Consider the following 21,546-nt stretch of genomic DNA (forward strand, 5'->3'; position numbering starts at 1 on the left):
CTGACAAGGAAACCTGTACCAAGGACAAGAAGCCTGCTGATCTAAGGACTTGCCTCCCCTTTCTGCCAGAGTGCTGTTTTGCTGTGGAGGAACCTGAAAGCTGCTTCTTTATTTTTGCCAAGGAACAAGGAGAGAGGAACTTGGTGTGTACTCTCTAAACGCTTGCTAGGAAATCTCCAAGGGCTGGAAGAGTGCCAGTCTCCTGTTGAAGTCACAGGGCCAAAGGACTTCATCATCTACTGAACTTCTGAATTGCTGGAAAGTGTTGTTTCTAGTACACAAGGGAAAATCTGCAGTCTCGCCAACGCCGCCGACGCCGCCGAATCCAGCTCGACATCGTGAGTAACGGCTCCAGTGTCCCGAGCCTTCAACGCCGGCCGCCGGGCCAGATCGACGCCAGCAGCAACGCCAGTGAGCAGTGGGTATCGGCCCCGGCTCCAAGTGACCCCGTCCTGATGCCGGTATCGACGCCAGTGAGGAGTGAGTATCGGCTCCACCTCCAAGCGACCCCGTCTCGACGCCGCTGCTGATCGCATCGACTCGACGCCCTTCTCGACGCCGTGAACGCTGCTCCGGCCCGACATCTCCCGACGCCGCTGCAGATCGACCCGACTCCGAGGCACAATCGACGCCGACCTCGACGCCGACATCTCGACGCCGTGGATCATCGTTTTCTTCATTTGTCAAGGTACTGTACTTGTGGGGTCTGTTGCAACTCCAGGCTCGACGTAGCGCTCCTCGCGGTCGACGCCGAACCTTGGGAATCCTGTAGACTCGACGTCGTGTGACTCCTGTGGGGATCACATTGTTGCCAAAGAACTGTGTTGCAGGAGAATACTTAATTTTGTTGCTAAGGAACTATTCGCCAAGAAGAAACCTTACTTGAACTATTAATTTTCCTTCCAAAGAGTATTTATTAAGACTGTGGTATATTTTTGTCGTTATTTGGTCTTGTGCTAAGCCTTATATAAAAATACTATTTTTATAATAACTTCTTTGTCGTGTCCATTTGTAGTGTATTCACTTTATTACTGTATGTGGTCATAAATGCTTAACACACTGCCTCTGAGATAGGCCTGACTGCTCTGCCAAGCTACCAAGGAGGTGAGCAGGGGTTATCTGAGTGTGTAATCCCCTTTCCCTGACTAGAGTTGGTTGGTCCCTATTTGTCAGAAGTGCATACCTCTGCCAACTAGAGACCGCCGGTTCTAACATTGGTGGTCAGCGGTGAGGATTGAACTTTGCATTTATGACTCATGTGCAGTGATTAGTGTACGCTACATAGTGAAAGCAGACCATAACACAGCCACATTCTGTTTTGGTAGGATTGCCTATTTTTTTTTCTCCGCTTTCCTGGAACTTATTGTATTAAACACTGCCAGTTGTGACCATGGAAAATGCCGGAGCTACTACACCTGTGGAGATTGTTGTGGGGGAATTTGATAGAAAATTGATAAACAAATACAGGAAGCCGGATCTAGAGGGATTTTGCAAGCAGTTTAAAGTTCCTACCACAGGTCTCACAAGGAAAGGCGACCTCCTCAAAGCGCTGAAGGCCTGGTTAGAGGCCAGAAACACCTCTGATCCGGTGGTGGTACCGGAAGAGGAAGAAGAGGAGGAAGAGGAAGTGGAAGAGCCCGCAGATGGGTCAGTGTCATCTCCCGGCAGTAGTGCGTCCTCTAGGAGCCTTTCCCCTGAAGAATTAGAAGACAGGGAGAGGGAGAGGGGGTACAAGTTAGAAATGGCAAAACTTAAATTAGGAGGGCAGTTGGAATTAGAAAAAGCAAAGAGCCTGAGAGAAGCTGAAATGGAGAGCAAAAGATTAGATTTTGAGAGAGAGAAATTAGCATTTGAACGTGAGAAAATGTTGAGGGAGATGGAGCTTAAAACTAAGAGTTTAGAGTTGAATCCCTCTGGTGGCAGCGCTCCATCCGTGCCTGCAGAAAGTAGGTTTTATTTTCCTAAAGATGTGATCAAAGATTACAGTAAGAATGAAGATACCAATGGTTTAAAGCGTATGAGTTAGCATTGTTGGCCCACCGGGTCCCTGAGAAGGATTGGGGAACGGGGTTGTGGAGCCGCTTTTCAAACGAGGGGAGAGATACCTTGTTGAGCATGCCTGAAGAGGAAAGGGCGTCTTATACTCATATGAAAAATGCTTTAATGTTGAGGTATGGCTTAACTCCAGAAAAGTACAGACAAACCTTTAGAGAATGTAAGAAGTTGCCTGGTACTACGTGGGTTGAATATGTGTCTTTTTTTTGCAGAGCGATGGATGGTTGGATAAAGGGTAGCAAGGTTGATAGTTATGATGCTCTTTATGATTTGTTTGCTTGGGAGCACTTGTCTAATAACTGTTTTCTAGAGCTACGCCAGCACCTTGTTGATAGCAAGATATCTAACCCTAGAAAACTTGCTGAGGAGGCGGACCGCTGGGTCAGTACCAGGGTCCACAAGGGTCCAGTGGGAGACTCAGCCAAAGGTGGGCAGGGTCCCCAGCAGAAGAGTGGGGGGGACAAGGGTAAACAGAGGGAGTTCCAGAAAGGGCCCCAAAGTAATCCCCAAGGGAACCAAGGGAAGGGTTCCCAGCCTCCCCCTGTAAAGAAGCCAGAGGCCCCGACAGGTAAACCTGTTCACAGGGGCCCCATGACCTGCTATGTCTGTAAGCAGGTGGGACACCGTTATTATGATCCCCAGTGTCCCATGAAGGATTCGAATGCACCGCCGCGTGCACCCCCTCGTCAGGTAGCGAGTGTAGCCCTGGGAGGGAATGAGATGGGTGCCCCCGGTGGGTGGGGCCCCGCAGAGATGTCCCTGGTCTTTTTAGGAGACGTTGAAATGGTCCCTCCAACCCCTCTGCCTAGTAACACTAAGAAATATAGGCAGTGGGTGACCATTAATGGCCATAGGGTGGAAGCTCTCAGAGACACCGGAGCAAGTGTGACAGCTGTCAAGTGTCACTTGGTGTCCAGAGAGCACGTGGTCCCTCATGCATTCTACCCCGTTGTAGCTGCTGACAACTCGCAGAGTCAGTGTGAGGTAGCTCAAGTTCCTTTTGAGTGGGGGGGGGGTCTCAGGTACTCTTCAAGTTGCTGTGAGGCCCGCCATGCCTGTTGATTGTCTCCTGGGCAATGATTTGTAGGACTCCCCTTGGGCTAAGGTGGAGAGAAAAGCGCATCTGGAAATGTTGGGTCTGCCTGAGTGGGTGTGTGCGACCACCCGGTCCATGTCAGTTAGTAAGGGTGTTGATGGGGCCCTGGAGCCTGAAAGTATGGCCCAGGTCCCAACCGTGAAGAGAAGAGGCAGGGGGCGCGGGAAACCGTCCCCCATCGTTCCCGCGGTCCAGGAGGGAGCAGACCCTGAGGGGGATTCCCTGGAACCGACAGGAGAACAAGTGGCCGAACTGGGAGACCTGCCCGAGCTGACCCATTGGCAGCAGGATGGTGGTCCCTCCAGGGAGGAATTTTGTGCTGAACAGAAAGTGTGCCCTTCTCTTGTGGGTATGAGGCAGCAGGCCTCAGCCCAAACGACAGGTGATCAGTCAGGATCACATTGGATCTACTGGGAGAACGACCTCCTGTATAGCGAGCCTAAGGCTGCTGAGCCTGGGTAAGCCCGTGTGCTGGTGGTACCCCAGCGCTTCAGAGCCTTCCTACTGGGGTTGGCTCATGACGTTCCGTTAGCTGGACATCTGGGGCAGGACAAGACCTATGACAGGCTTGTCACCCATTTTTATTGGCCCCAGATGAGAAGGGATTCAGATATCCATTGTAGGACCTGTCAAACTTGCCAGGCAAGTGGGAAAAGTGGGCGGAAGCAGAAGTCTCCCCTCCAACCCTTTCCCGTCGTCAGTACCCCCTTTGAGCGAGTGGGAATTGACATTGTGGGGCCACTGGACCCCAAGACAGCCATGGGCAACAGGTTTATCCTGGTCTTGGTGGACCATGCCACCCGGTACCCGGAAGCCATCCCTCTCCGCACAGTGACGGCCCCCTTGGTGGGACGGGCACTGATGGGTGTTTTCTCCCGCATGGGGTTCCCCAGAGAGGTGGTGTCAGACCGGGGCACCAACTTCATTTCGAATTATATGAAGTCTCTGTGGAAGGAGTGTGGGGTAACCTACAAGTTTACCACTCCTTACCACCCTCAAGGTAATGGGCTGGTTGAGAGATTCAACCGGACCCTAAAAGGCATGATCATGGGTCTTGAAGAACCAATGAGGCGTAAATGGGACGTCCTCTTGCCATGCCTGCTGTTTGCTTACCGTGAGGTGCCACAGAAGTCTCTAGGGTTCAGCCCATTTGAGCTTTTGTATGGTCACCCGGTAAGAGGACCTTTGAGTCTGGTTAAGGAAGGCTGGGAGCAATCTCCCAGGAAACCTCCCCAGGATGTATATAGTTACATGCTGGCCTTTAGGAACCAGACTCGGCGCTTCAGAGATCTTGCTCAGGCAAATCTGGAGGCCAGCCAGGAAGAGATGAAGCGGTGGTACGATCAGAATGCCACTCTGGTTGAGCTTCAACCTGGTCAGAAAGTTTGGGTCATGGCCCCTGTGGAACCTTGTGCGCTCAAGGACAGGTGGACTGGACCATTTGAGGTTGTGGAGAAGAAGAGCGATGTCACCTACTTGGTGAACTTGAAATCTCCCAGGAACCCCTTAAGGGTCCTGCATGTCAACCGGTTAAAGCCCCACTTAGAAAGGTCCGAAGTGGGCATGCTTCTTGCCACAGATGCTGGGATGGAGGAGGAGAGTGAGCCTCTTCCTGACCTCCTGTGTGCAAAAGAGAAAGATGGGTCAGTGGATGGTGTTGTCCTCTCTGACACACTGACCCCTGAGCAGCAGCAAGATTGTCGCCATCTGTTGGTACAATTCCCTGATCTGTTTTCCTTAATCCCTGGTGTCACTCAGTGGTGTGTCCATGATGTGGACACTGGGGACAGCACTCCTGTGAGGCACAAGGCCTACAGGGTGACTGAAAAGGTCAGAGCATATATCAAGGAGGAGGTCTCCAAGATGTTTGCCTTAGGGGTGGTTGAGTCCTCTAGCAGTCCTTGGGCCAGCCCAGTGGTCTTGGTCCCAAAGGCTGCAGCGCCTGGTGCTTCACCAGAACTTCGGTTCTGTGTGGATTACCGAGGACTCAATTCAGTCACCAAGACTGACGCGCACCCCATCCCCAGAGCTGATGAGCTCATCGATCGGTTGGGGGCTGCCCGGTACCTTAGTACGTTTGATCTAACGTCTGGGTACTGGCAGATCGCCTTGACTGATGGGGCAAAAGAGAGGTCTGCATTCTCCACACCAGATGGGCACTACCAGTTCCGTGTGATGCCCTTTGGGATGAAGAATGCCCCTGCCACATTCCAGAGGTTGGTTAACCAGGTATTGGCCGGGCTGGAAGATTTCAGCGCCGCCTACCTGGACGATATAGCAGTGTTCAGCGCCAGCTGGGAGGAACACTTGCGCCACCTCCAGGAAGTGTTGTTGGCCCTGCGCAGAGCAGGCCTCACAATCAAGGCTAGTAAGTGCCAGATTGGGCAGGGTTCAGTGGTGTACTTGGGGCACCAAGTAGGGAGCGGCAAGGTGGCCCCCCTGCAACCCAAGATAGATACCATCCTGGCTTGGGAACCGCCCAAAACCCAGACTCAGGTGAAAGCCTTCTTGGGTCTCACAGGTTACTACAGGAGGTTTGTCAAGGGGTATGGCAACATTGTGCACCCCTTGACCTCGCTGACTTCCAGGAAGCAGCCGAGACTTGTGATCTGGACTGACGCCTGTCAGAACGCCTTTGACACCCTGAAAACTGCAATGTGTACAGCACCGGTCCTCCAGGCACCCGACTTTTCAAAAGAATTCATTGTCCAGACAGACGCTTCAGAGCATGGTGTGGGGGCTGTTCTAGCACAGATGAATGAGGAGGGCCGAGACTTACCTGTAGCCTTCATCAGCCGGAGGTTACTTCCCAGGGAACAAAGGTGGAGTGCGATAGAGCATGAGGCATTTGCTGTGGTCTGGGCGCTGAAGAAGCTAAGACCCTACCTGTTTGGGACTCACTTCCGGGTTCAGACAGACCACAGGCCCCTCAGATGGTTAATGCAGATGAGGGGTGAGAACCCAAAGCTGTTGAGGTGGTCCATTTCCCTACAGGGGATGGACTTTACGGTGTAACACCGCCCTGGTACAGATCACGCCATGCTGATGGTCTGTCCAGATTTTTCCGCCTTAGTGATGAGAACTCCCTGGGTGAAGGGTAGTTCTCCCCACATTTCAGCTGGAGGGGACACGTGTTAGACCTGGCATCATTGGCATGAGTCTCTCCTCCATTTTTTTCTGTTTGCCTCCTCTGTTTACGATGTTTTTGCTGGATTATTGCTTTGGGCACTGTGCCACTGCTGATCAGTGCCACAGTGCAAGTGCTCCCTATGTTAAATTGTTACATTGATTGGTGTTACCATGATTGGCTTGGTTGACTTACTGTTCAGACCCTAGTCTAGTGCACTGCGTGTGCCAAGGGCGTGTAAGTTAACTGCTGCTGGTGGGCTTGCAGCACTGGTTGTGCCACCCACAGAAGCAGCGTGTAAAATGTGTCTCAGGCCTGCCACCGCAGGGCCTGCGTGCAGTCCCTGACTGCCATGTCGACTTGGCAAGGAAACCTACTTGCCAGTCTCTAAACCTTCACTTTGCCACATGTCAGACACCTCTATGGTAGGCCCTAGGGCAGGGTGCATTGTTGGTAAAAGGTAGGTCATGCCCTGATGTGTGTGGCATGACCTAATAGTGAATTACAGCCATTTTCATTTTCACTATTGAAAGGCTACCTGCCTCCCATAGGCCAGAATGGGCAGACGGATTATTAACTCCATTATAATCTATCTGACTCAGGGAGCATGGTAGCAGGTCGAGTTTAGTATCCCTGAACTCAGAATTTAATAACACACTCTTTAGGATGGATTGTTTTTAAATTCTATGTTTGAAAATAGCCCTTTTAGAAAGTGGCTATTTTCTTGTCCAACTATCCACCGGTCTCTGCTGGTTTGGTGTTTGTGTCAGGGGCTGGGTGGCTCCAGAGGTCTGAATGAGTCAGTGTGGGGTGAATGAGGCATTTACACATAGAGTGAGGGAAGAGTAGCCTGCCCTGCCTGACACAATGCTGGCTCCACCTCCTGCTGGGCGACTGATAGCCCTGCTCCTGCCAGTGACAATACTGGCTCCGCCTCCTGCTGGGCGGCTGAGGACTCTGCCCTGCTCAGTGAATAGGCCAGGTGCCTCTGCCTGGCAACACCCACAACAAACCTGAGATGGGGGGAATTTCCCTGCTTGGACAAAGGGAACAAAGGAGAAAAGGGGTATAAGAGAAGGACCCCTGAACCAAGAACTCAGATCACTTCTGACAAGGAAACCTGTACCAAGGACAAGAAGCCTGCTGATCTAAGGACTTGCCTCCCCTTTCTGCCAGAGTGCTGTTTTGCTGTGGAGGAACCTGAAAGCTGCTTCTTTATTTTTGCCAAGGAACAAGGAGAGAGGAACTTGGTGTGTACTCTCTAAACGCTTGCTAGGAAATCTCCAAGGGCTGGAAGAGTGCCAGTCTCCTGTTGAAGTCACAGGGCCAAAGGACTTCATCATCTACTGAACTTCTGAATTGCTGGAAAGTGTTGTTTCCAGTACACAAGGGAAAATCTGCAGTCTCGACGCCGCCGACGCCGCCGAATCCAGCTCGACATCGTGAGTAACGGCTCCAGTGTCCCGAGCCTTCGACGCCGGCCGCCGGGCCCGATCGACGCCAGCAGCAACGCCAGTGAGCAGTGGGTATCTGCCCCGGCTCCAAGTGACCCCGTCCTGACGCCGGTATCGACGCCAGTGAGGAGTGAGTATCGGCTCCACCTCCAAGCGACCCCGTCTCGACGCCGCTGATGATCGCATCGACTCGACGCCCTTCTCGACACCGTGAGCGCTGCTCCGGCCCGACATCTCCCGACGCCGCTGCAGATCGACCCGACTCCGAGGCACAATCGACGCCGACCTCGACGCCGACATCTCGACGCCGTGGATCATCGTTTTCTTCATTTCTCAAGGTACTGTACTTGTGGGGTCTGTTGCAACTCCAGGCTCGACGTAGCGCTCCTCGCGGTCGACGCCGAACCTTGGGAATCCTGTAGATTCGACGTCGTGTGACTCCTGTGGGGGTCACATTGTTGCCAAAGAACTGTGTTGCAGGAGAATACTTAATTTTGTTGCTAAGGAACTATTCGCCAAGAAGAAACCTTACTTGAACTATTAATTTTCCTTCCAAAGAGTATTTATTAAGACTGTGGTATATTTTTGTCGTTATTTGGTCTTGTGCTAAGCCTTATATAAAAATACTATTTTTATAATAACTTCTTTGTCGTGTCCATTTGTAGTGTATTCACTTTATTACTGTATGTGGTCATAAATGCTTAACACACTGCCTCTGAGATAGGCCTGACTGCTCTGCCAAGCTACCAAGGGGGTGAGCAGGGGTTATCTGAGTGTGTAATCCCCTTTCCCTGACTAGAGTTGGTTGGTCCCTATTTGTCAGAAGTGCATACCTCTGCCAACTAGAGACCGCCGGTTCTAACAGGAACTGACGCCCTTAAGTTAGTGAGCCTCATGAGAATGCCATCCATGTATGATCATATTTTGAAATCTCCGGATTCTGTACGGAACCCCTTTTATACTGTCATGTTATATGGCCATTGCCAATGGCTCCAGTGTTTGTAAAAACTGTATTAGCAGTAATGGGCCCCCAGATGCATCCCCCTAGCCACTTCAAAGGTGCAACGAAAGAAACCACCAAAGCTCACCACTGCAGAAGTGCCTTTATACAACCACTATACCTTTCGATATGAAATTCTGTTCTTGGCACCCCTCTCCAGGGTTGGCAACAAGTAGCCTCAGTTAACCCAGTTTGAATAATTTTTGACATCCAGGGAAAGAGTATTTGTGCCTTCTTTGTAATCCTTGGTTGACTAAAGATGCTGGCAAAGGGTTCTCAGATGATTGTGTGAAGATCAACCTGGGACATATCCCACTTGAATCTGATGTATGAGGTGCACAGTAATCCTCCCGAGCCTATTAGCTTGGATTTTCACTACAATTTCAATATCAACGTTGATCAGTGAGAAAGGTCTATTACTAGACAAATGGAGGGAAACTCTGCCATGCTTAGGTATGATGGTGATCAACCCTTTGTTCGACAGGGAAGATAGTCGTTGTGAGGTCGGGCTCTCTGAAGGCCTCATTCAAAATGTCTGTTATTGGTCCCTTACCATTTCCTAAAACTTTCCAGGAAAGCCACCCTCCACAGGGATGGCCGAAGTGGCCACTGGTATTTATTCTTTGACGATTTTCCCACTGATCATGTCTAGTTCTTCATCTGTTGGTTGTGATAAGGATTAGAAGTCTGCAAAGGTTTTTGTAGACTTTTGGAAAAGTGTGTGAGATTTTTTGTGGGCGAGTCCCCAGATGACCATTGCCATTGTATAGATTGTGATTCTTTGACTGTGCCCCATTCCGTCTCTGTTGGATTGCTAATAATTGTCTGAATTTCTCCTCTAATTCATAGTGGCGCCAACGTATACCAGATACCACCCTGTCATCTGCATTGTGTGCGTTAGGCCTGGGGTAAGGGGCTGGACTGGGGTTTCAGCCCATGAGCATGTGAATTCTGTTAATGATCTCGAAAGGCAGGACAGGAAGAGGATCTTGGAAACGTTAGGTTCATAGACATAGCCTACTATCAAACATATGTTATGTAGGGATATCCTGGGAAGCACAAATGCACCTTCCAGACAGATTTACCTCAAGTCTTCCAGACCCATTATATCCACTGCGCAACTGCTGGTGAGGGTGCCTATAAAATTATTGAGGTTTCGAAGTAGATGCTGGGAACAACTTTCCAGCGGTCTAGTCCCACATGGTGCCTTACATTTTAACATGAGTTGATGTGTTAGTGTGTTGTGTTGGTATTTTAGAATTAAATCATGCAAGAAGGGAGTGCTTGGGGAGTCCAGCGGTTGTTCATTCAAAAAATTCAATTTAGTGCAAAGTCCTTCCAAATTGTTTTCACACATAAGAGGTCTTATAAATCCAATATGACGCAGGAGCCATGATATGTTTTTCAAACCAAATTTTTTTATAACATTAAACAGCAGCCCAGCCAAAGCGTTTCGTCCTGACGTGAGACTTCATCAGGATTTTTTAAATAGTTTCTAGTGATTCTTCCTGGAAAGCATATTCCAGAAAAGAAAAGGCGCTGTGTATCTGCATCCCCAGTGGGACCTGCAAATATCATGTAGAGTGCAACATCCCATCCATGCGAGGCCTTCTCGTTGATGGCCTCTTATGTGTGAAACTTATTTGGCAGGACTTTGCATTAAATTGAATTTTTTTTTTTTTTTAATGAACAGCCATTGGACTCCCTAAGCACTCCCTACCATTGGACTCCATAAGCACTCCCCTTCGCATGAGTTCTCTTCCTTTGGTTCATGGTCTTTGAGCAGTAGTACCCTTAGTGGGTTGAGTGCTTCCATTCTCACACATATGATACGAACACCTATGTGGCCAAATTAGAGCCAATGCTGCTTTTTTGGGAGGTGTTTTAGAATTAATGTTCATATGCGTGTCCTGATGTTGTACTTGTTTGACAAACCTGCAGAAAACTTTCCAAAAAGGTATACATCAGCACAGAGTTAGATTTCAGGTGAACTGATTTCCTTCTGTATTATAGAGTCACTTGGGGGTGGCTTGTGTACGTTTATCTGGTACTCATTTCGGCATTTTTGAACACTGAGATGGAAAATGAAAATTATATGTGGTTTGGAAGTAAAGAACTACTGCACACGCCGCTTGTAGCACAGTTGATTTCGCGGGAACTTTGACATCACAGCAGTGCCTAGTTTATCATTTACTTTTTAGCAAATCTATCTTGAAAGCCCTAAGTCGCTGTAAATTATTTCAGTTCATTTTACCGATATATTTATAATTTCTTGTCATTTAAAGAGACTCCTACAATAAGTAACGCCCTAGTCAAAAGTGCCTTTTCCTTCTCAAGCGTGCCAGAATGCCGATATTTTACATTATTTTCCTAAATGTTTTATTTTCTCTTTCTCATTACAGAAGTGGCTGAGATCGTATTTGTCATCCAGAGTCAAAGTAATTCCTATCACGCAAGCAAGGCAGAAGAACTGAAGCACAGGCTTCTGACACAGGCAGCAGATCTTAGCGAGGTTTGTGCAGATATAATGCCTGTAGTATGTGTGTTGTGTGTAATATGATTCCATAATGAAGTGATGAGTGCAAAACTATAATCATGAGAATTCACAGAAGTGTTAAACTTAGACATGTCTTGCATAAACAGAATCATGTACTTGTGCTGTGGGCACAGAAAAAAACCTGTCACCTCTGAGCTACAGTACATGTAATTCATGGGCTTCACCTGTATTTTAACAGACCGGTTTGATGGGCGTTTGTGATTAAAACACTAAATCCGAAATCAGTAGATTTTCCAGCTGTGCCTAAAATGCCATAAATCTGGTAGGTGAAATCCAGAATGTGACTGCACCAATGCCATGCATGCCATCCTCACGATGTTTCCGTTTTCCAATTTCCCAATCTGCAAGCCATCATCGCTGCTGCCTTATCGATACCGAGGCAATCTATTTGCTTAACCCAGTCAGATTTTTACAGCCGGAGTTGTTAGAAGGTGCAGTGCTCTGTGTTTCTTTCAATATATACCGACAACATGTGTGTGCATGGTCCCCGGGCTGAGGTGTTCCACCCTGGCTTCCTCTTTTCTATCGGTTTCTTTGCTTCAGATGTTCGTGGCTGCATCCTCCCCTCTCTTACTGTTATCACATCAATGAAAATATACGGAATATATTTAAATTAAAGTGTATTTGTCAAATACAGGAGCCCATAACAGTTGCGTCGCCACTAACTCACATTAAACAGAAACACATCTACACCTGAAGGACGATGAGGGGTAGAGACTAGACTCTCTCTGCATGTGTTCAAGCGCTGAGGTCACCTGGTGACTAGAAGTAACTGCCTTGTCACCTTATGCATAGCCGATGGGGAATTAACACTACAAAGGGAAGCAAACCAGATCACTCATTGGCAAAGCATGGTGTGAATGTGCTAACACTGGTAGACCCAGGCACACACAAATGTCCTTGGCATGGGTTAGCATATTAAAGCCAGACCCGTTGGCTTTGCCTATGTTAGTTTGTGTTGCTGACATCTGAATTCGCCCATGACAAAGAGAACGCTTCTAATGCTCTTATTTTCCAGTTTCCCATTTCTTGATGCCTGTCTACCTCTACCCACCTCTCCCGCAGCTCTGCAAAGATCACAGTTGTAACAATGACAAAAGCCCAACTATGCTTTTGAACATACAGATCAATACATAAATTGGCACATTGACATTTACAAGTCTCCTGACTGATGTTTCATTTCAATTAAATAGGTTAATGCTGGGTTATGATGGTGATAGTCGTTAACCCGGCCTTGAGTGCAACTACTCTATGTTCTGGAAGAAGGCACCTTAATACGTGTTGACGTTGTATAGATCTTTATCTATTTGCTTAGAAGATTTGTATATAGAAAGAGCCATTCATGTTGATGCCACTCTTAATTCAGGGACATAACAGTATCAGTAAGGTTTTCTGATAGTGAATGGCAATTTTCCCAATCTGCACTTGGAGGGAAATTGTTACACCACTTGCAATTTTTTTTAATTGAAAAGCTTGTCAGCAAAACTAGATATTCCATGTGTTAAGTAGTTGCGTATTTTGTCCTTCGAGTCAGACACAAACCCTTGCAAACTGAATGACCATGTTCCATTATTAGAAGGCCCCCGTGGAATCTCCACTTAAAACTAACAGCACGTAGGAAACCAGACTTTATGAACAGGGCAGAATAGAGCAGATTGCATTGAACTTCTTCCTTGGCACTTTGGTCCATTTGCTGTCACCTCTCTGTTACATATTATTTTTGTTGAAAGTATGAGCCATCGAAACACAAGTGATGACTCGTGAGGAGATGCAGAGCTTCAGTATGGAGAAAGACTGACTTCTTTTCATTTAGGTACCCAACTGCTTGCGTACATTGCTTCACCACTTTACAGAACCCTGTGCCACTACTAGAGGTCCCATTGCTATCCTGAAATAAAACTAAGAACACTTCCCCTTTGTACCTAAGGGCAGTTGCTGTACCATGCTGCAGTACTTTAGAAAATCGCCAGAGGTCGCCTATGAATTCCCAGATAAAACAACCAACATTGACCCCTCAGGATATACATATTTTTTTTCAACAGATTTTATTGGGGTTTTGCATACTCATCACAATGGTACATGCATGCAATCAGTTAAATCATTGTTATCTTCATTACCTTCCCCCACTTCCTTCAACATTACAAACATTCACAACTGTCCCCGGACTCTCACCCATTGAGTCGGCGTCTCACTTCAAAGTTGTCAGTGTATGTGATGTGTTTGTGTGTTCTAGAGGTCGCTGTGTGCTATTATGTGTAGGTTTATAGGTATGGGAGACTGTGGGTGTGGTCTGAGAGGGTCTGTCTGGGGTGTGGCTGGGGTCTAGCACGCTCCACCCTTGCTCTGGACATGGAGGTCGTGTGGGCGAAGCCATGGTGGCGTTTGAGTTCAGTGCTATCAGCTGATTGACTAGCATTCCCCAGGCCCTGGCTGTGCCCAGTGTGTCTATGTCACATCGGGCCTCCTTTAGAAGTATTCTTCCTTCACAGCCCGCCCATTTTTCCATTTCCCTCCCCCATATTGCTACCCCATATTGCTAATCTAGGACCACCCGTTGACTTCCAATTATGGTAGTTTCTCGTTTAGGCAGGACATATGCAAGATCTTGGAATTTCCCTGTGACTGTAGTTTTGACAGTAGGCAGCGACCCGGGGTGCAAGGAATCTCCTTGTTGAGGATGGCTTTGACTATAGTCGTGACCTCCTCCCTAAAGGCGCTCAGGTTGGGGCACTCTCAGAATATGTTAAAGATATGCGCTTCCCTTTCCCCACATTGTGGGCAAGCTGCCTCCTCCGTCTGGAAATACCTTAAAATTCTCACCAGGGTAAGGTCAGGACATAGTAATTAATTAATTTAAAGCGAGCATTTCACAAAATCTTTGGCATTCTTTCAACTATGGTATCCCAATCCGTCTCGGGGATTGGAGTCTCCAGATCCTCCTCCCATTGCATTTGCAGAAGCTCAATTGGTCGTTGGGGATCATTCCGTATTGCTTTAAAAAGGCACACAACCGTTTTAATAGTACCTTCTGATATGGCCACATAGCAACAACGGCTCAGAACCCACAGCTCTGTTGACTTAGTACCCCTGTGTTTTCTGAAAGCCGAGGTGAGGGCCCTGTGCAGAAGAAAATGACCTTGGGGCAAATCAAATTCTGCACAGCACTCTTAAAACAGGAGTAACTCAGAATCTTGGAAGAGATACCCCTCTGTAGTCACCCCCGCTGCAGCCCAGACATTGAGTCCCGCCCAGCATCCGCCGTGTGGAAAATGTTGTAACATAGCGAGGGGTAGGTCGGAAGAGTACAACATCCTACTGCATGTTTTTTGCATGTATCTAGCCCAGCATTGAATAATGACTCTGAACTCTCCAGTGTCCCCGGCAGACTGTTGTCTCATTCGCAATAGTACCTTTGCAAGGTCAGACGACGCCGGTGTGAATGAGTCCGGGACATTGTCTGGGTTCTTTTTGGATGCTAGCCTTTGGATCAGCCATTTGAGCTGCGCCACAACATAGTACGCTTCAAAGTCGGGGACTACCAGTCCCCCAGTCACTGTGAAGTGTTGGACTGTGGCCAGTGCTACCCGTCTGCGGCCCATCCCCCAAATAAATGATATGATCAGGGAATCTAGTTCTCAGAACAGCGCTCGAGGGATCCATACTGGAAGCATGCCAATGAAGTATAGTAGACGCGGTAGCGCCACCATTTTCAGGAGGGTCACCAGACCCGCTAATGACGGCCGCAGCATCTTCCAATTCGTCATGAAGGAAAGGAGGTAGCAGATCGCTCCACCCATGTTGCCCTCCAAGAGGTCGGCAGTATCATGATATATCATTACCCCTAGGTATGCCAGAGAGCTGGATTCCCATTTGAGGTGTTCTAGTTCGCTTGGAGGGACCCTGTTTGGTGTCGCAGGGAAGAGTCAGGACTTTTGCCAATTTACCCTCAATCCCTATAGCAGGCCAAATCGGTCCCACATACCCCTCACTCCCTGCATATCCTCTCCTGTATCCCGGAGAAATATTGGGAGATCATCCACGTATAAGGCGATGTGGTGGCGCGAGCCCCGTACGCTGATTCCCCGGTAGTCACGTCCCATTCGCATGCAGCTGGCCAAAGGCTCCACAGCCGGCGCAAAGAGCAGGAGAGACAGGGTACATACTTCCTGCGTTCCCCGCTCCACCTTCTGATTCAAAGAGATAGTCTTCCCTGTGTGCACTCTGGCCATTAGGTTCGTATATAGAGGTTTCGTCCACGTCAGAAAGCCTATGTTTCTCAACACCTCGTAGAGAAAGTGCTATTCAAGACTGTTGAATGCCTTCTCTATATCCATTACGAACACAGCTGCTGTGGCTCTATCATGTTCATCAGTGTCTAGTATATCTAGGTGCTGCCTGATGTTTGTGGCTGTGTTCCGTCCAGGGATTAAACCCACCTGGTCGGGTGGATCAGTTTAGGCATGAGGAGCAAAAGTCTGGCCGCCAGGATCTTACTCAATATTTTATAATCAATATTTAACATTGACATGTATGCATGCGGTCCTGTGACGATTTCCCCAGTTTCAGGACCTGGGATGAGTGCTTCCTTGGTGCTATTGGGTAGAGTCCCCACGGTGCTAGCCGCTGTGTACAATGTAGTCAACTGTGGCGCTAGTTCTGAGCATGTGGAAAAGAACTCGGCTTGTAATCCTGCCCGTTCCCAGAGTTCTATTGCAAGCCATATGCTTAATGGCCGCTCTCATTTCCTGGGGGGTAGTGTCCTCGCCCAGTTCTCTGCCTCTTCCACGCCAGTGTGTGGCAGGTGCAACAACTTCAGATAATCTCCAATCGCTACAGTGTCCTGCTTTGGAGTACTACGGGACAGGTTGGAATAGATTGACCCATCAGGATACATGCTGTAGAAAATGTAACCAAACAATAGCAACAAACTCAACTGTACTCTTGAGTACAGCTTCAACATATAAGATTGCAGTTTTATGAGTTTAATGGATTTTTTCTTTTTTCTATAAGTATGATAAATATGCCAATGCTGAGTTACAAAGGCGATACTGGTTATTGTGACTCTGAGTGAATCGCATGTATGTTCTCAATGAAACAGGTGACAGGAACCTACCATGTACGGGTATTACCGGTCACTGGTACTCGGAAAGTGACCTTATTCTCTTCATTGGCTAGCGTGCCCAGCACAGATCTGTGTTCACTGGGGTTACAGATGATTTGGCTCTGTTTATTTACAAGCCAGTCATTTCCACAAAGATTCAAAATATCTGGAGGATGCGAGTGCCTGACCACTCAGGGTTGGTAAGGAAGATCAGGACGTTGTCCGCTTAGAAGGCTACCCTGCCTGAAACTCCAGCATCCCACTCAAATTCATGGACTTCTGCCTCTATCCAGGGCCAGTCTGCCATTGGCTCAGTAGCAATCGCAAAAAGGAGTGGCAACAGCAGGCAGCACTGCTTTGTGCTCCTCTGAATGCGGAAAAGGTCTCATACCTTCTGTTTGATTTGAACTCTAGCTGGTAAGTCGATATAAAGAAGTCACGCATAGGCAATGTAATTTGACTTAAAGATAAGTGGCCGGAAAAGTGCGAACAGTTTGAATCTGCAGCTTTCTCAATGTTGGCCAGCAGCACCGCTGCGGGTCTTGTCAATCTATCTGACAGAGGCAATGGGTGGCACATCTGGCGTATATTAGGTCTTGTGGCTCAACCTGCAATGAACTCTGCTTGATCTCGGTGGACTAGCAAGGGGATCATCTTGGCCAATAGGTCCATCTGGGCCTTTGCTAGTATCTTGAACTCTGTATTTTGGAGAGAAATGGGGTGATAGACAAAGGTTTACTGGTTTTGGAATACCCACTATTTTAGCTGCCTGGAGGTCAGAAGGCAATGTGTTTGCTTCCTTCCCCTCGCACAAGACCTCAAATAAGTCCATCAGCATGTTGGCAAATAATTGGAAGAAGTCTTCCAGATATCCATTAGGATCTGGCAACTTTCCCGATTTGTAGTCGGCCCAGAGCCACAGAGAGTTTAGCAGCAGTAATCTCATCTTCCAAGGATAACATTTCTCCCTCTGCCAGTCTCTTTAGGGGTAAATCTGAGACAATTCCCTCTAACACCACAGAAGGTGTCTCCCCTCTCTGTGAATAGAGGGCAGTATGGTAATTTGCAAAGCATGGAGCTGCCGCTGTAATCTTGAGACTTTCTGGTCCAGATATTTGTGTGATTGGTGCATAATGCTTTATATCTTGGCAAAGAAGATGAAGCATCACACTCTCCTTGTCTACCCATTGATGCGGCTTTGTGAGGCCGTCCTTATTTTCCAAGCCTTGTCTGTCATGAGATGTTGTAACAACATTTGGAAATGAAGTATACCTCTACGAATCTCTGGTCTAGGGGCGATAAGATACTGCGATTTCAACTCAAGTCTGTGGGTTTCTAAATTGGTCACCAATTGCTGTTTGTATTTTGTTGCCTGTTGGGAAGCCAGTAATCTCTCCCCTTAGAGTGGTTCTTTAAGGCTTCCCAGAAGACACTGGGGGGGGGGATCAACGAGTCCTGATTGTGGGCAAAGTATGTATCAATTGTGTCTCCTATATGTGCATGTGATTCTTTATTCGAAGGGATCAAGTGCTCATTTTCCATCTTATTGCCAGCTGGCTCCTATTCAAGGCAAAACAGAGTGCAACCAGAGAGAGATACAGTGAACTCAAGCAAGTATTTGTATCCCTGTGAATTGTCCATCTGCGGTAGCAGAAAATATTCAAAACGCGACAGTTTGCTGTTGGACCCAGAGTAAAAGGTAAAGCCCCTCTCTTGCCTTTTAAACATATGCCACACATCAGCCATACCCAAACCCTTTTTAAAGCTAGCTATTAATGAATCTCTTTCACCGGTCTAGCAACGCCCCTAAGTCTATCTCAAGGCCAATCTATAACTCCATTCCAATCCCTTCTCAAGACTAAGGACTAAGTGGCCCACCTGAAGTTCACCTATAAGCCGCATGACCACCTCCTAAACAGTCTAGTCTGGGGGAGGGTGTGGGGTGTGCATGTATATTGACCAGTGTCAGCGGTTCGCCCCATACCAGACCTGTTGCTGCCACATACCTGCCCCATCTATCAAACCAGTCTCACACCACTGTGAGTGGAGCCTTTTTTTAAAAAAAAGATAGCCGGCCCTCTGGAGCCTCTCACTTACCCCCAGTGAACCACCTGAGTAAATCCATTCTCACCTGGCACAGGCTCTTATTAGGCACTAGATAGATTATTTTACAGGATATCTGTTTGAAGCCTTTTAGCTGCTTTGAGTACCACCCACGCTCGACTTTATCCAGTAGATCGTTCACATCCAGATTATTATTTGGACTTGTTGATCCCCAGCCTCTAACATGTAATCAGCCGTCAAACAAAAGATCAAGCCTTAAGGGGCTGCGATGGACCACAAGGCTAGGGCAAGGACATCTGTCTTGCCTAAGGGAGAGAAACGTGGCAACTGAGAACGAAGGTGAAAGCAACATAATCCCAATTTCATCTTCCCTATACTTCTTAAATCCGAAGCATCTGTCACGGGACAGAGCATAAAATGGCGCCAACTGGGCAACCCTCGGCTCACAACCCATTTGTTTCCCAAGACAAAGAACCTTACCAAACGTGGTCAACAATCAGTTCAGACAAATCCCTCTGTAAAGGAAGAAAAGAAGCGAGGAAACCTTGGGGGCGGTCTGGTGTTTCTTGACTCAGTAACCCCTTGACATCGGCATGTTGCGAGTGTCTCGTTGTCCTGCCCTCACCCAGAATTACCTCTTAATGCATTATCTCCTATATTGCTCGGGCTTCCAGGTAGCATCTAGATGGGGGAGGATGGGAGCGCAAACTCAGCAAGATCTCAGTAACTCAGGCAGCCAGAAATTTTCATTATCATGATGGGGTGGCCAAGGACACAGTGGCACACTGCTTGTAAATATTATCCAGGGGTAGAAATTCATACAGAGTGGTTGTCAAGGACCAAATATTTTTGCATAAACAGCATATACCTCGGCCTCCACTTATGTTATGTCACTACAATTTATTGGTGAAGGATGGCAATGTGCATTTTTCCTTCATGGAGTGATAACTTTAAAAACTTTTCAGTTGCAGAAGTTTTTTGGTGAACTTTTTTATCTTTGTAATCGTAATGTCGATTTGCAGCACATCTCTTCTAGTGGTCCAATCAGAGTTCTACAATTTGATTTGTGACCTATTTTCAATCTTAGTACGAGGTTATCCTGGTATGTGAAGAAATCAAAAAGGTGCCCCAATAGTGATTTGCTGTAAATTGCACTGACCTTATTACAGAAGCATGCTGTGCTTCGAAGAGTCATTTTCTGCTTTTTGTGTGGTTGACAATTGATCTAGAAAAATGCTTTTTTGATTTCTTGTACGTAAGGTAGTTTATTATATTTTCTGAGGGACTAAAATAAGGTCTCCTTGTTTGGCTGATTTCTTTTTATGTGTTTGTCCGAAAAGTGAAAAAAGAAAAGTGTATTTTGCATTTTTCAGTGGTCCCTTCTGCTAAATGTTAAATGGTTATTCACGGATACTCAGCCTATTTGAATAAGTAAGCATTTGTAATTTTTTAAGAAAGCTTATTAACGCTAGCACGGACTGTTTTGTTTGCTATATGATGCCTATAAACCCGCCTTTCAATATTCAAAACGCGACAGTTTGCTGTTGGACCCAGAGTAAAAGGTAAAGCCTCTCTCTTGCCTTTTAAACATATGCCACACATCAGCCATACCCAAACCCTTTTTAAAGCTAGCTATTATTGAATCTTTCACCGGTCTAGCAACGCCCCTAAGTCTATCTCAAGGCCAATCTATAACTCCATTCCAATCCCTTCTCAAGACTAAGGACTAAGTGGCCCACCTGAAGTTCACCTATAAGCCGCATGACCACCTCCTAAACAGTCTAGTCTGGGGGAGGGTGTGGGGTGTGCATGTATATTGACCAGTGTCAGCGGTTCGCCCCATACCAGACCTGTTGCTGCCACATACCTGCCCCATCTATCAAACCAGTCTCACACCACTGTGAGTGGAGCCTTTTTAAAAAAAAGATAGCCGGCCCTCTGGAGCCTCTCACTTACCCCCAGTGAACCACCTGAGTAAATCCATTCTCACCTGGCACAGGCTCTTATTACGCACTAGATTGATTATTTTACAGGATATCTGTTTGAAGCCTTTTAGCTGCTTTGAGTACCACCCAAGCTCGACTTTATCCAGTAGATCGTTCACATCCAGATTATTATTTGGACTTGTTGATCCCCAGCCTCTAACATGTAATCAGCCGTCAAACAAAAGATCAAGCCTTAAGGGGCTGCGATGGACCACAAGGCTAGGGCAAGGACATCTGTCTTGCCTAAGGGAGAGAAACGTGGCAACTGAGAACGAAGGTGAAAGCAACATAATCCCAATTTCATCTTCCCTATACTTCTTAAATCCGAAGCATCTGTCACGGGACAGAGCATAAAATGGCGCCAACTGGGCAACCCTCGGCTCACAACCCATTTGTTTCCCAAGACAAAGAACCTTACCAAACGTGGTCAACAATCAGTTCAGACAAATCCCTCTGTAAAGGAAGAAAAGAAGCGAGGAAACCTTGGGGGCGGTCTGGTGTTTCTTGACTCAGTAACCCCTTGACATCAGCATGTTGCGAGTGTCTCGTTGTCCTGCCCTCACCCAGAATTACCTCTTAATGCATTATCTCCTATATTGCTCGGGCTTCCAGGTAGCATCTAGATGGGGGAGGATGGGAGCGCAAACTCAGCAAGATCTCAGTAACTCAGGCAGCCAGAAATTTTCATTATCATGATGGGGTGGCCAAGGACACAGTGGCACACTGCTTGTAAATATTATCCAGGGGTAGAAATTCATACAGAGTGGTTGTCAAGGACCTAATATTTTTGCATAAACAGCATATACCTCGGCCTCCACTTATGTTATGTCACTACAATTTATTGGTGAAGGATGGCAATGTGCATTTTTCCTTCATGGAGTGATAACTTTAAAAAATTTTCAGTTGCAGAAGTTTTTTGGTGAACTTTTTTATCTTTGTAATCGTAATGTCGATTTGCAGCACATCTCTTCTAGTGGTCCAATCAGAGTTCTACAATTTGATTTGTGACCTATTTTCAATCTTAGTACGAGGTTATCCTGGTATGTGAAGAAATCAAAAAGTTGCCCCAATAGTGATTTGCTGTAAATTGCACTGACCTTATTACAG

The 21,546-nt window shown here is 47.3% G+C and overlaps 1 protein-coding gene across 1 annotated transcript in view; it reads left to right on the forward strand.

Moving 5' to 3' along the window:
- Positions 1-21,546, forward strand: part of B3GLCT (beta 3-glucosyltransferase) — a 974,893-nt gene that overhangs the window by 119,064 nt on the left and 834,283 nt on the right. Inside the window, exon 4 of the mRNA XM_085621666.1 lies at positions 11,135-11,244. Coding sequence (XP_085477792.1) covers positions 11,135-11,244 — 110 coding nt within the window. The remainder of the gene's footprint in view (positions 1-11,134; positions 11,245-21,546) is intronic.

The sequence above is a fragment of the Triturus cristatus genome, chromosome 8 (assembly GCF_964204655.1).
Source record: "Triturus cristatus chromosome 8, aTriCri1.1, whole genome shotgun sequence".
In the NCBI taxonomy this organism is placed as follows: domain Eukaryota; kingdom Metazoa; phylum Chordata; class Amphibia; order Caudata; family Salamandridae; genus Triturus; species Triturus cristatus.